The sequence below is a fragment of the Condylura cristata genome, unplaced genomic scaffold (genome assembly GCF_000260355.1).
Source record: "Condylura cristata isolate star-nosed mole 26May11 unplaced genomic scaffold, ConCri1.0 scaffold00006, whole genome shotgun sequence".
Lineage (NCBI taxonomy): Eukaryota > Metazoa > Chordata > Mammalia > Eulipotyphla > Talpidae > Condylura > Condylura cristata.
In genome coordinates this window covers 6,650,696-6,666,607 of record NW_004567107.1, presented here as the reverse complement: position 1 = coordinate 6,666,607, position 15,912 = coordinate 6,650,696, and the positions used below count along the sequence as shown (strand labels likewise).

The window sequence follows — 15,912 nt, the reverse complement described above, 5'->3', positions numbered from 1 at the left end:
CCGGGCAGCCACGTCAGCCGGCGACCCGGCCCGGGATGACGACCGAGTGGCCTGTCCCTTTTTTTTTTTTTTTTTAAAGGGCCTGTGCCTAGCTGGGCAGTAAGAAGAGCCGCGAGGTAAAGGGGAACCCAGTTGGAGCCGCGGAGCCTGCGCGTGCTGCGCGGGGTTGGGAGCGGAACCCCGGGCTGCGCCGACCCGACCGGGAGCGCCCCCCTCTCTCCCCGGATTCCACTCCCGCTGCCCCTGGAGTGCCGCCCGGTCCCCGGGTAGCTGGTGACCACAGCAGGTCGGTGTCTCCTTCACGCGAGGCGCTGAGACCCGCGCTTATTTTAACCCTCCCGCCTCGGATCCAGCTAGTGTGGGTTATGCGTTTTATATCGCAACCCAGGACACAGCGTATTCTTGACTGTAACGATGCCCTCGGTATATGGCGTGTCATTTTAAAACAAACAACACACACAAACGCCCGCTACAGACTTCCTCTGTCCACGAAAAGGCCTCCAGTTTTTGACAGAGGAACAAAGTCCAGAAAGTGGAGCTCTTGTTCTTGCCCCAGGCCAAACACCAGCCAGAGCTTCCGCCTAGTTCCCTGAAGCAACCCCTCCCTCCCGGTGTCCCAGTTCTGACCAGCAGGAGCAGGACAGGGGAAAAAATCAAGACTCTAGGACTCAGGAAATTTACAAACTAAAAGTGTTTTAAGTATTGAGTCCATAGCCCCAAGGAGTTGTCTGTGTTGCTACAGATCTGAAAGAAGCAAACCATTAACAGTTTAGCACTCCTGCTGTTAGCAATTCTGAAGAAGTTTCAAAAACTTTAAGCAAATAATGTTTATTTTTGTATTGATGATACACTTAATATATACGTGGATCCAGGATACAAAATTCATTTACAAGAGTTCACACCTGATGGATGTAGTCACATTCCTAGAGAACATTTATCAATGCAAACATGTCTGCAATACACTGACAACAAAAATCAAATATTCTGTAATCTTGTTATTCAATGAACAGCAAAACAACATTTAACTGCCCATCCTCTAGTATTTCAACGCCCTCTAGGTGGAAGGTACCATAGAACAGAAGAAAACATTGGAAAGACAGGGCCTACTGAATCTGCTCTGCAGTCACAGTGTTTACTCTGAAATTTACTTAGTGAAGTAGTTAGTAAAATGCTTGCTATCCTTTATGACAAATCAGATATCATACAAGAGTCAAAAGTGATAAAATCAGGAAACGAAAATGTTCCAAAATCTATTAAGTATTAACCATACAAAGCTGGAAACTGCCAAAAAGAAACAAAAGTGAAGCTATCCTTAAGAGTATGTATGGCTTAAGCAATTTAGAAACACAACAGACAAGACTTTTACAATAGCACACGTGTTCAAGTCAAATGATATTGACAATATTTTTTCCTAGTCATTGGTAATAAATAGCCCCTTCAAAATTTATTTTATGATAACATGTAAAACTAATGAATTCAAATGGTTTGCTGTCTCACAGAGCTGAGTTAATGGATTTTGTTCTAAAGTATTAACCCACAATGCCCAAAATTCAGTACAAATGAGTAACAAGACTACATCTCAAGGATTACAGTGATAGGTGAGTAGCTAGATAGGCAACCAAATAGCTTCATCATTTGCACGACAGATTAGCAGCACTTGGATTGGAATTGTTACATGAAAATTGTGTTGTGCTTCAAACTTTTGAGGAGAGCTAATAAATATAACTCTATAATCCCTATAGTATTACAATTCTATAACATTTCAGTTACAGACAAGCACAATTTTTAAAAAGTATTTCACACCACTAGAAAGTCAAGTAATTATATTCTCCAAATGTAATTTCTGCTATGATTGAAACAAGTGCATTTCTGCCTAATATCCCTAATACAGACAATAGGTTCACCATTATATTTAGGGAAAAAAGATAAAACATAACTTATTTTAACTCTATTTGATTATCTTAACCTTTAGCGATGATGTGAATAAAGAAAAACAATAGCCAGCCTTACCATGGAAATTGCTTAGAGAAAATAATGTGGCCTGAAATTACAATAACCTTTACAGCAAAGTAAGACATCACTTAACTGCTTCACTTGATTCAATGATTAATGAAACCACTGTTTGTATCGGTGCTACACAATGAAGATAACTTACTTAGGTAAAATTCATCTACTGTGAAAATGGTGGGACATTGTATCTGTCTTTCCTCTTAATCTAAGACCTTTCTGCTTCCACTGGAAGAAGTCTCCAAAATAAGAGACCTTCTACTTGTTGAATGGCAAGTTTTATTAAAAATAAACAAAACCTAGGGAACTAGCCTTACTGCCTATATACCAAAAGGAATGTATCCGGACAACTGTAAAAAGTCACAACATAAAGTCCTTAATATTTCACTGAACCATTAAAAGTTCTTTCTAATAAGATAAAGAAACAAGAGTTTTTTTTTGTTTTTTTTTTAAAAAGGCTCACCTCATTCTTTAGGAAAAAAATAGAACTCTATTGCCCTAAACATTTTAAGCATTTTTTTCCTGCAGATTTTTAATACAATCACAATAGTTAGCTATAATTTAGGGGAAAAAATCAGTTACATGCAAAGAAGGGTAGAAATAGGATTTTTAAAAATACAGTGGTTATTTGTGATTTGGAAATATTTACTTGGGGATCATCATATATGATCATTTCACATTATACAGTGACTGACTGGAATTGATATTTGCGGACACTTAAGGATCAAATGATAATGTTTTCAAATCTTAATTTTCAATCATGGATAAGTAGACATGCATAATTGCTTCAAAAGAGAAAAGAATATTCATGACATAACATAAAAATTTTAATATTTACTGCAGACCTGTAGGAGGGTGAGCTATAATTCCCTATCTTTTTGTGAAAGTGATGTTATATCACTTGGCCTATTTCATTCCATAAGCTTGTCAGAAAAGTAAAAACCTGAACCCTGAAGGTACCACCTACACCTAAAAAGATGATTGTCTTAGGATATAGCCTGGAATTGTCTGCCAAAATAGGGAAAATAGTCCCAATTTATAATCTGTTCTATGACTAAATTCAAGTTTGGTTAAGTTAATCTGGAGTGCAGAACTACTATGGGTATCAAATTATTAAGAACCTCTTATCAACTATGCAAGTATTTTTAAAAATCACAGTTTGAGTAACTTGACAAGTGACTTGTAAAATAACCTTTAAAAACAAAAGAAATTAACAAAAATATCTTAAAATTGAGAAATGGTGCTTTAGACCATAGCTAAATAACAATGTTATGCAGAAATGGAATTCTCAAAAGTCAGTATTACATTAAACGAATACATGAAAAAACACTGATTTCAGCCGAAGTAAACATGTCAAAGTTACTGAATTCCAAAGGAAATATTTCTGTGGCACCAACAAATAGTTAATATATTAATTTTACCCAATTAAGGGTATGTCCCCCTTAACATCCTGACAGCCTTTTTGTCAATAAGTGACTGATTCCATTCACACATCAATTACTTTTCGTTAAACAAGGCATGTTTAAACCTGTATTCAAAAACTCAGTGAAGCTGGAAGATAGTCTAATCCATTTTGAAATTCTAGTTTGAGCAAGAATTGTCATTTCTTCTTCTTTTTTTTGGTAGAATCACAGTATCCAGGAAAAACTGGGATGTGTAGCAAGAAGGGGTATAAAGTATCAATTGTGTAAGAGTACAGGAGAATCAAGAGAAAAGGTTTGCATTTCTTATTCAACTGCAAAGTAGCTTTGCACTGTTAGAGATGATATTCACAGTTAATCTCAACTGCTGTACATTTTATTGCTGCTTCTCTGCTCAAATGAATATCTCCATTGAGCCTGAGTCAGTTTCATGAATTTAAAATAACATCTGCTCTGTTACTCTCTAATTGCAATAAATGATTTGGTTATTAAAACAATAGAATATAAGAGACTGGATATTTTCACAGATTTCCCCCCCTAGAAATAGCATGTTACCAAATTCTAATATGTAGAATCAGGTTTGATCTTTGATGAAAAAGGGGTAAAAGTTTGCTTTGCAGTTATATTTTATCATTCAAAAATAACCTCTACTTAATTTCTTCTGTGCATGTATTCAAATGTGTATTAAACATCTCTTGCACACCCCCAAACACATGGACAAGCCAAGAGGAGGGAGTAACCAACGAGGCTCTGTGACTCCTGGGTCACTAATTGGCACTGCACACGTCCCTTCTCCCCCTCGCCTGCTGTTCTTGCTTCATAGAGGTTTGGCAAGAAGGCCCAGATTTTGTAGTATGTCACGCACCTAATATTAAGAAGCTTACATCATGTGTGAATATATCAATTTGCAGAACACAAGTGGTCTCATAGAGACAAAGAAATACAACTGGAGGCATTTTATTCACTGGAAACATTTTCTCAGATGAGCAGACTCATCTTTGATATCAACTCCAATAAGAAAAATCTATAGTCAATAATGCCAAAACAGTTGCTGTAAATACAGTAATTAACAGCCTCTGTTCCTCATTAAATCCCATTCCACCTAGGCAAAGCCTTCTTTGAGCTTATGCCCTTTCTTCTGCCTCACAGAGACAGATACAAAAGGAGACACATTAGTAAAAAATTATGTTCCAAACTTAAAATTTAGTATAAGGTACTAATGGCAACCAGGAACGTATTTCCCTATTCACAGGACATTTTCCTAGCTATTTTTGAATGAGATCAAAGTAATTTTTTCCACAGCCCCTTCATACTCAATATAAATATTTTATTATTCAGTAATAAACTATGGGTCAAGAAAATAAAGGACTAATATAGTTTAAGAACCTGCTGGTGTCTCAGTTACAAACTTAGGTTTTTCAGGTGGGTATCACTAATATGTCAGTTTAAATGGAAATTGGCAAACAATTTTAAAGCTGAGAATATCAAGCTCTTTGCATCCTAATTTCAACTCCAAATTAGCCCATTTTACACAAACATAAGCCCCTCAAAATAGAGGCTCATGAGTGAGATACAGCCACAGCCTAATTACAGCAGCATGAATAATGCCACTATGATGTCCTCACAGAACTTAAATAAATTCAGCCCACAATGGGTATGGGTATATAATATACACATACTGTATCACTGCAAACCAATATATTTACAGATATGTACATATCTACAAGTATACACAGAGATTGCATTTAGCATCACAAAAATATACACATGCCATTAAAAGAATTCCAAATAAATAAGGTCAACCGAACAGCCCTCAACGTAAATACCCTTTATACTCCAAACACACACACAGGAACATATACACCCAGAATATCACCAGAAGAGTCATACCATTCACATTCCTATCAAATCTGTTCACTCAGGGTGGGGAGGTGGCTCTGAATCACTGGCAGTAATCAAGTTTGCAGACCTTGGCACCTTACTGTATATTTCAGTCCAGAATGTTCTCTGTATGTCAGGCTGACTATAAGTCTCTGCAGATAACTAATTACAAGATTATTCAACTAAGTCCGAACACCTAAAAAAGCTTCAAAGTGTCATAGGTCAGAGATTGAACTTGGACAAAAATTCTAAAGAAAGCTCCATAAGTAATATATGAATCCGATTTGTTGCTTTTCCATTTACTGCAGCAAAGTTCACCATCTAATCGATTTCAGGGAATTCTATTGCAAGAAGAAAATAAAGGGCTATCTTGGGGAAAAAATTAAATCCGGACCTATATATCTATATCAGGAAAATTTCAGTCGTGAGTAGATTGCACTTTGTTTTTATAATCTTAAACATGGTAAAAATATAAAGGGTACGATAAATTCTATGTGCTTTGAGAGGTTTAGAGAGCACCACTTCCTAGGAGGAAAACATACACATACAAAAAATATGTCCTAGCTAAAAACAAAGATAAAATGTATGAATGTGAATTTTTATAATTAATCAAATATATGCTGACTGATTCACTGGTTTCAGTATTTGCTAAACTAAAAAAATACAATAAACTTTTGTGCCAAAATATAAATCTCTAATTCTTTCTTGCTCATGATAGAACGTAACAGAGCAATTGGAAAGACTGGGCTGAGATGAGAAGATGAGAGTTTAGCTCTAGCACTATGAGCAAACTGACAGTTTTTTGGTTCTTTTTGGTCTCAGCTTTCTCTTCTGTAAAATAGGGAAGATTCTTGTATCACCCACTTGAGAAATACATAGATAAAGTAATTTCATTGTGCTTCATTTTGTGTATAACTGGACTCTTGCAATCATCCACGTTTTTGTTTACAGTGATTTTTAAAATGAGAGATTATATCAGAATCTCCAGGGGGAGTTTGTGCAGTTTGAAAACAAAGAAGTGCTCTTTGCCGTTGCTTTGTTCTCTTTCAATATTCAAATTTCTATGAATTCTAAAAATAAATAAATATAGGGCTTAATATTTTTATATTTCTAAAGGGGAGTGATATGCATTGCAGAGGTGGGATTCTTTGTCATTGCCATCTTGAGCCCACTGGGTGATTGTCCACTTATATTTCTTATATTTCTATTGATTAAAGTGACGCCTTAAAACACAGAAGCTGGGCGATGGTAAATGAGAGCTAAACTTTCATAATAAAAATGAAAAAATAAAAAGAAAGAAACATGGAGTATCTGCACAAAGGTAACCTTAATAAAACGTAAACCTTAATAAAACGATCACTCATTTAAACATTTTTCTTTTCCCAACACAAAAGATTTCCCTTACCATACTCCAAATTTTCTTCATGTCATTTATAACTTTCTAACAGCCATTTATTCAATGTTTACCGCCTGGCTGCTTCTACTAAATTGTAAGGTTCATAAAGCCATGATCTTTGTGTATGTTGCTTCTCCAGTGCCTAGAACAAAATCTGGAGAATGAAACAATAGCTTAGAATTTTCTTGGGGATAGTTCCTCTCTTTGCAGACACAAAATCAGTTGAGTTCACTCTGGATTCTTAACAGCCAATAAGGAACGACACTGCCATTAGTTTAAGCAGCAATGTCGCCACCTAAACCCTTGCAATGATTCCCGAGTCTTCTCATCTTGGACCAGCATATTTGTAATCACAAAAATTCATTTCTTCAGGATACTCTCTTTGAATATATCAAACTAAGTGGATCTGAATATTATCTGAACAAAAACTTGTAAATTCAATATAGAAAAGCAAAGGCTATGTGTGTTAAAATTGGCGAAACTAGATTTGGCAGGTGACATGGATGGAATAGTCACTGTCTTTTGGACCCAAGCATTCAATTTGAAGAACTACAGAATTAGAAAGGACCCCAGACCAACACCTTCATTTTACAGACGAGAGTGCTGACAAGCAGAGACACGAGAGGGTATCGAGGAGCTGAGAAAGCCAGGATTAGAACTCAGGTCTTCTACTTCTCAGACCAGTGTTCTTAATGTTAAGTGAGGCTACAGCGCAGGGTGATAATTATTAGTATGAGCATCAGAGAACAGAAGATGTTTTTAGGCTTTACTGGCACAAACTTCAGTGAACTTAAAACGAGGTCAGACAACTAAGGTCAGTCTATTGCTGTAGTCCAGGCAAAACTGTTAAGAAAGGAAAGTTATGCAGTTCTTTAAGTTTCTTAAAAAAAAAAAAAAAAGGCAATATTCATCTGAAAGCAAAAAACAACCCATTAGCAAAGAAAACCTTTAAGGTAATTTTTCCAAAAAGGAACAAACAAAACAAATGAAACACCTCAGTGTCCCCGAAATCAAAGAACAATAACTTCAAGGATTCATGTGAAAAACCAGCAAATTGTAATGGGCATATGAACAACTTAGATCCAAATTTCTATGCCAGAAATGAAATCCAAGTTAAAAAGATTACAGTAAAATCTCCCTAGGTATACAGGAAAGAGGTACCAAAGCAATCCCCTCATTTCCCCCGGGACTGCCAGAGGTAGACTGTGAGCCTGCGTAGAAAATGAGGAAGAAGGGGCTTTGGATTATAGATTCCTAAACTTGAATGCTGCGTGGTCAAAAGGGGAAAGAAAACACTAGTTCCTGTGAAATTATGAAAGGGATGACAGGGACAAAAAACATAAAAACCTTTATATTAAACATTGAGTCCTATTTAAATAATTTAAAAACTTGTGCATGAATAGAAAATATTAAATACAAGGAGGTTTAAAAAATCCTTTCAAATTATCAATGCAAAAGCAACTTCCATTTTAGGTTAAATAACAATTCAGTTAACCCCCCACCCAACTAAATTAACAACATCCCTGACTTGGAAGTCTCAGATCTGAACGAGGCAAAAAGCTTACATATGCCACAAACTTCAGTCCTGACAGCCTTTAAACTTGACCTCATGGTGTATTATGAAACCAACATCTGACTTTCTGATTGAAATATTTAAAAGTTGTTGATCTTTTTTCATTTCCAGCATTCAAGGACTACAACTATGCAAACATAACTCACACATTCCAGATGATATTTATCATCTCAAGACCCCAGTTACAGAGATGGCTACCAGATGCAAATCAATACTGTACAGTTTCTGAAGTTTTAACAGTTTAAATGAATTAAATGATCTCAGGGAACTCTCTTGATTATGCTTCAGAGTCACACATCTTTCTATCTAATAAGCTGGGATGAAAAGAATATTATGGTAGGACTCTGTTCTTGATTTTTAATAGTCCGTGCTGGATAGTTTCATCATTGTGAATAATGACATATTTTCCAAATCCAAACATTTAAGGTCCAAGTGTAAGAGTTGAATTTTCTCATTATACAAAAATAAATGATTTACTCTTCTCAGGGTACGAGTAGTGAATCTGAGTGTAGAATTAGATGGTGGAGGTAACTACTATACCTCAAAATGAAAACAAAAGCAAAAAAACTCCCAAAATTAATTGAGTTTTTTAAAAGACCTGAAAGGTTGTATTTTAAAAGTTACCCTAAAAGTTTGAACAATTTTTTTTCAGTTCTTCTTTAAAATGGTGATCTTAAATTAAAAAATAAAAACTAAGGAACACCACTATGTATGTATCTGTCATCACATTAGAAAACTGCACCATTTAAAATCTGTGGCAAATGAAAAGTTGTTTCAACGAGAGGATTTTTGTTTTAATAGTCATCTATGGTATTTTCAAGGAACACGTTTCGAACATCCAGAATGGATGCTAATTCCAAAATGTGCTTCTGGAGATGAGGGTTCTCCACTGTTTCATCCCTTGGCAGTTGTGGATATGATTCTGGGTAATTTCGTGTTTCCTGTCAGGCAAAGAAAAGACAAGTTTTATAGTATAATTAAAGTACATACACAACATTAATACTACTACTACTAACATAAAAGTGTTATGTTACTTTTCTCCTTATTGGTATGATTCTTTTAATAATATATTTGTTAGACATATGAAATTCCTGACAGCTGACCATCCTGACCTTAAAAATGACAATTTTTAGGGCCCTCCCTGGTTGTGCAACGGTTAAAGCACAGCACTAAGAAGCTAAAGCCACTTCAGCATGAGTTCGATCCCCGCCTCGGAGGTGACCCACATGGCACAGCAGACCTCTCCTGATCCGCCTGCTGCCCCCCTCAGCATTGTACTTTGTCAGTTGGCCTGTTCTGCTCCCCACTCTGTCTCTGGTGAATCCTTTCACTGCCCCTGCGCCTCTAGTCTGTACCCCAGTTCTGTATGCATAAATAAATAAATCTTTAAAACAAATGACAATTTCTCAACCTAATATACTCATTTAGTTATTTCAGAATTATGTATCGGGGCTTATCATTTCTGGTATTCTTCTATCTTATGTAGAAATCATATTAATTCCTACTTGTTGGTGGGGAAATTCCAGCATATACAGAATGTGTGTGTGTGTGTGTGTGTGTGTGTATATAAATGTATGTATAAATGAATGTATGTATAAATAATGTTGCAGCAGAAACTTAAATGACAGAAAAGACATGAGAAGTACTCTAAGGTCAAATTCATGGACCTTGGCAATTAATTACAGGAGAAGGACTATCAAAGATGAATTTAAGAAATCAGGAATACATGACTCGAGAATGGGCGCAACAGAAAAAAAGACAAAAGAGGTAATTGTGGGGTAGTATAAAGCTTCAGTTATATATATAAGATTTGAGGCAATGAGCAAACAGAACTTAACAGAACTCTCCCTTAACCAGAATTTGAAACTCAGGGTTGTAGCTGCACAGACATATTTTAGCAGTATGTGTAAACAAATGAGAAATGATAGACTATAATGTTAGCAGATAAGGGCTTTAGCTATTACATATACATTCGAGGACAGAAAGGAAAACACACATAGTGAGGAGAGAAATGGAAGGCATTAACTGAACCAGATAGAACTGCTAGAGATGAAAGATAAAATCCTTGAAATGAGCAGTAACAGGTTAGAGTTACTGGTATACTAAATACTGCAGAAGGAAATACCACTGTACTTGACACAGCAATACAAACAGAAACAGAAAAAGACTTAAAAAAATGAAAACCGGCCCTCCCTGGTGGCGCAGTGGGTTAAAGCACAGCACTAAGAAGCTTAAGCCACTTCCTCATGAGTTTGATCCCCGCCTGCCCCGGAGGAGATCCACATGGCGCGGCAGACCTCTCCTGACCCGCCCACTGCTCCCCTCAGCAGTGTACTTCGTCGATCTGCCTGCTCTGCTCCCCACTCTCTCCCTGGTGAATCCTCTCACCCTCCGCATCTCTGGCCTGTACCCCAGTTCTGTATGAATAAATTAATGCATTGAAAAAAAAAAAAAGAAAAGAAAACCAAGTGGCCATTAGGTACTACTGAGCTGTGTACCAAGTATGTAACTGATACCCTAGATGGAGAGGAAGGGAGGAGGGAGGAAAAAATATCTGAAGAAATAATGATTGAAAATATTGTAAAATATTATAAAATCATGACCCATGTAAGACCCAGATGCTTAAGGGGCCCCAAACTGAGTAGACCAATAAAGAAAACCACATCAATGAGGTAAACCTTATCAAGGTATATCATTATCTAATTATAAAAAAACAACCTAAGGAGAAAATCTTAAAAACAGCCACAAGCAAATAGATGCATAATATATTAAGGGAATAGAACAAGCATTTGAAAATCAGTAAGGATATGAAAAATTTGAACAATCTATAAACCAAAGTGATACACAGAGCTTCACACAACAGTAGCACCATATATGTTCAGGAAGTTTCCATAGAGTATTTACCATAACAGTTAAAAGGACTCAACCCTACAAAGTATATTATTTCACCACAAAGGAATTAAATTGGAAATCTTGAAATTTCTCAAATAGATACTTAACAATACACTTCTAAATAACTGGTTCAAAAATAATCAGAATGAAATAAAACTGTTTCTGATAAGCAATGAGAGAATTTGTCACCACCAGATTTGCGTTATAAGAAACGATAAAGGAAATTCTGAAGAAAAATGATACCAGACAGAAAATAATTGTACTCAAAGAAAGGTGTTTCCAAAATGAGAAATGCTTTAAAATTTTCCTCATTAATTAAATTTTTTTTAAAAATTGTACTATTTAATGCTATTATAACCACAAAACATTATATAGTCTTTATCAAATATAAGTCACATATAAACACAAACCAGAAGAAACCAGATATAGTTACAATAACATTGAATAAAGTTTACAGATCCAAGGAATACTGCAATGTGTTAAAATCTATCATAGTAATGACTGGGCATAACAATGAGACTTGATGACCCTAAGCAGATATGAACCCATTAACAGCTTTAAAATGGACACACACAGAAATGAGAATTCACACAGAAACAATCACCACAATTATAAATAGAAGTTTAGATACTCTCTTGTCAGGGAGAGAACAAGTGGATAGAAAAACAGGACTATAGAAGACTTGAACAATATCATTCACAATAATTCAATACTAACTTGAACAAACTGAATTTACATATAACTCCACATAATAATAGCAGGATACATATTCTGTCCTACCATAGATAGAATGAACTGTTAACCAAGATATCTCATATGCTAGGTCATAAAACAAATCTCAGTCAACAAAATTGTTAAAAGCATACTATTAAAGCAGTGCTTCAAATTAAAATCAAAGTAATTAAAAAGAAAAGTAGTAAGGTATGAATAGAAATAAACAGAAATGAGACAAGCAGCAGTAAAAATAAACGAATGAAAGCAAAAGATGCTTCTTTGGAAAGATCACAAAAGCTAAAAAAAATAAGCAAGACTGAAAAAGAAGAAAAAAGGCAAGACATATTCCCAATAGGTGGCATAGAAGATCGCCAGCATACAGAAGATTAAAAGAATAATGGAAGAGTATAATAATTTTTGGCAATGAATTATACAGGTGCTTTGTAAGACACAGATGACCAAAATTAAGAAGAAATTGATAACATGTGTGGACTTTGAAACTGAATTCACAATTTATAATGCTGTGTAGTATAACTTGATGGAATTTTGAAATACACAGGTGTATTTATTTAATAAACCCTGCTAACAGAACACTTTTGTGAATTTTGCTGAGTATACAGTACACATCAGATGATGACATATAATTCCAGTTACTTATATGCATGATAAAGTGCTAAGGGATAAAGTCTATTGATGGCCACAATTAACTTCAAAGTAAATAAAAAAATGAGATGAAATGAATGGAAAGAGGAATAGAGAAAAACATGAAAAGACAAATACACCATAGTGCAGCAACTAGCTAGTGTGTACAGTGGTATTCACTGTACAATTAGATCACATTTTAAATTTATAATGTAGAATAGAAAACTTCATATTTTAAAATTAAAGTTGCAGGTCCTCCCTGGTGGTGGAGGTTAATGCACAGCACCATGAAGCTACCTCAGCCACTGCAGCACGAGTTCAGCCCCCAGCCGGGGAGCTGACCCACATGGCAGACCTCTCCTGACCCGCCTGCTGCACCCTTCAGCAGTGTATTTCAGAACATCTGCCTGTTCTGCTCCCCACTCTGTCTCTGGTGAATCCTCTCACTGTCCCTGCACCTCTGGCCTGTACCCCAGTATGCATAAATCTTAAAAAAATAAAAGTTGCAAACTTGTAAAAACATTCAGGGATATTTAAAAATATTTCTTATAAAATGAAATGTATGATTTTCATTCTATAAAAATATAATTAAAAATTAAACCTCAATGAACTGTGTTACATAGATGAAAACACAGAAAGAAACAAAAAGTGTAAAACATAAATTTGAATATGCTCTTCACAAAGAACACACACACACACACACACAAAACAAATGTAAAGTTGTGTTTAATAGGAACACAGGAAAGGAAGATTAAAATCACAATGAACTATTATTTTGCACCAACCAGATTCACATAAAATATAAAGTATGACTGCAAGAATAGCCGCCACTCTTCCCAAATGCATGGCAAATGACAGAGAAAAGTAAAAGATGGTAACATTCAGGACTTTAGTTTGACTGAGGGAGACAGTGATCAGGAAGGACCTCCCCCAGGGGCTCAAAGGTGGTGAAAATGTTGTATTTCTTAAACTCTGTGGTAGGTACTCAGAAGTGCCCCATCTTGCTCACCTTCAGAACTATTATTGTGTAAATACTCTTTTTTGGACCTCTTTGAACCTTAAAAACCAGATCAATACAACACATGACTCTGAAGTATCTAAAATGTAAAGTTGACTTTTAGTAATATTCTTTGCCTACCCGAAAAATCTTGTGCATCCTCATGGTGGCTGAACAAAAGATAAATCTTGTGAGAAGCAAGCGAAGAAACTCATCTCCAAAAAACTGGAGAAATGCCTGATCTGTGAGAGGAGAGAAGAGAGTCATGAGGGGGAGCTTCAGTGGGGTTGCATTTCAAGGGGGAAGAAATTCTAGGAAAACCTTCTAGGCTTTCCTGCCTGGGACAAATACTTTAAAAAATGGAACCGTTTTAAACCATTCGAGTACTTTCTGCTAAGGGTGCAGTTAGATGCGTAGGGTACCTATTGAACGTGAATGGGTCAGTAGCTGGGCAATATCACGGTTGATTTTTCGAAGATATTCTTGACACTTTTCCCACAGGCCTCTACGCATGCTTGACAATCCAGAGACAAACAGGAAGGCCATTAGAGGATTGTTCAGAAAGAGAGTGAAGAGGCTACCTCGTTGGGATTGATCTGTAATAACAAACATGTTATATAGAGACAACAGTTTTACGAAAGATAAGCACTGGGTCTGAGGAACACTGAATACACTGAAAATGCATTAAAGGGAAGCTGGGTCACTGAATCGTAATTCCACAAAGGGTCTTCTGCATGGAACTACAAAAACATCTCCCGGACACATTATTTTCTATTGAACAAACTTAAGAGAGTCTCATAAAGATGAGAGGTGGAAAATCACCACAGGCCTTTCCCTTTTTCCTCCCAACAAATTCCACCCACATTCGGCAGCCCGGGTCATGGCAGTCGCCAGCACGCCCAGGCGTGAGCTCCAGTTGCCAAACCTTTTCAATTTCTTTTGGTAGTTTAGTGTGCTCTGTCTAAGCCTTCAGCATCATTTCCCCCTTTTTTGGCTCACACCTACTCCCTAACTCCAATAGCGTTCTTAGGTCTCTGTAGGCCAGACGAGGCTCCGGGCACGTGACTCGCAGCCCCTGCAGCTCACGGACACGTCACACATGCCCAGCCCCAGGCGAGGCTCGCTGTAAAGTCTCAGTGGTGAGACTTCAGCCTCTGTACAAGAAGATATACTGTAACATGAACGTCACCTGTTCCTTTCTACTTTATTTTTTACAAATATGGCTGCTTGAAAACTTAAAATTTATTATGTATAACAGACCGAATTACTCTGGTCGACTATATCAACCTAACTCACCTCAAATTCAACATTTCAAAAAGTCAGAGCACATTGCTGAGCGTGTGTGTCTATGGATATGCTTCTTAGCCAAAATCGTTTCTCTCAGCACCTTAGCCAGCCACCTTTTCTCCCTATTCGCGTACACCCAGCCCGTCAGCATGTTCATTGGTGTTCTGTGCTCAGTGTCTTTGAAGACAGCCTCTCAGCCCTCTGCAGCCAGCACCATGCCCTGTTTTCATCAATGCTTCTTTCCAGCTCATTCCTGTGGCTGGTCGTAAGGCTCTTCCATGCCACTTCTCTGTTTAAAATCTTGGGCTGGCATCCCACTGCTCTCCATTTAAATCTTTGGGCACATCTTAAAAGGCTTTTTCTAATTCAGCCATACAATCCCAAACTTACCCTCTAGCTAGAAGAAACTATTCAATACTATAATTTCCTTATGTATTTCTCTGCTGCAACACTCTTGTTCCACCTCTTTCCACTCCCATCCCCACCTGCAAGACTGTGACTTATAGGAAACATGTATTTGCTCATTCACGTAACCAAAAGTGTATTTCTCATACGTATCTGGCATTCACAGTTCCTGGCGCACAGCTCCCCTCAGTCTTGAATCCTCTCAGTGCAGAGTGTTAAAGGTGACTGTTGCTTTAATCAAGGCAACGTTAGGGAAAGCACCTGAAGATGGGGGGGGAGGGGGGCTGGTTGTCTGGGGAACGAAATCTTGTGACTAGAGGGTGAGCCCTTCCTGTTGTGCCCTCTGCCTTCCGAGGGTGAGAGGGGCCAGAGTGGACTTCAGCAGCCAAAGGCCAGTGAGCGCGTAAGGAGTGAAGCCCACGAAAGCCCCACAGGAGGGACTGAGGCAGCTGACAGGCTGGTGAGCACTGTGGGAAAATGGGATGCATGGAAGTTCCACGCCTTGCTCTTTATCTCTTTTACCTGCTGTTCCTGAGTTATGCAAGTCATTTCAACGAATTAATCAGATGTGAAGAGGGTGTCATGGGAAGCCCTGGTTTAGAGTCCGCCAGTCAGAAGCATAGGCAGTCACCTGAAGCCTGGGGAGATGGTCGTGGGGCTTCTAATCCATAGTCAGTTGGCCCTGGGCTCGGCTGGG

At 37.3% G+C, this 15,912-nt stretch overlaps 1 protein-coding gene across 1 annotated transcript in view; it reads right to left on the bottom strand.

The window, feature by feature from the left end:
* Window positions 1-8,382: 8,382 nt before the first annotated feature.
* SCAI (suppressor of cancer cell invasion) overlaps window positions 8,383-15,912 on the bottom strand; it is a 106,006-nt gene continuing 98,476 nt past the window's right edge. The window contains exons 16-18 of the mRNA XM_004677341.1: window positions 13,946-14,119; window positions 13,665-13,765; window positions 8,383-9,219 (exon numbers count right to left, since the gene is read on the bottom strand). Of these exons, the coding sequence (XP_004677398.1) occupies window positions 9,073-9,219; window positions 13,665-13,765; window positions 13,946-14,119 (422 nt within the window). The 3' untranslated portion in view covers window positions 8,383-9,072. The remainder of the gene's footprint in view (window positions 9,220-13,664; window positions 13,766-13,945; window positions 14,120-15,912) is intronic.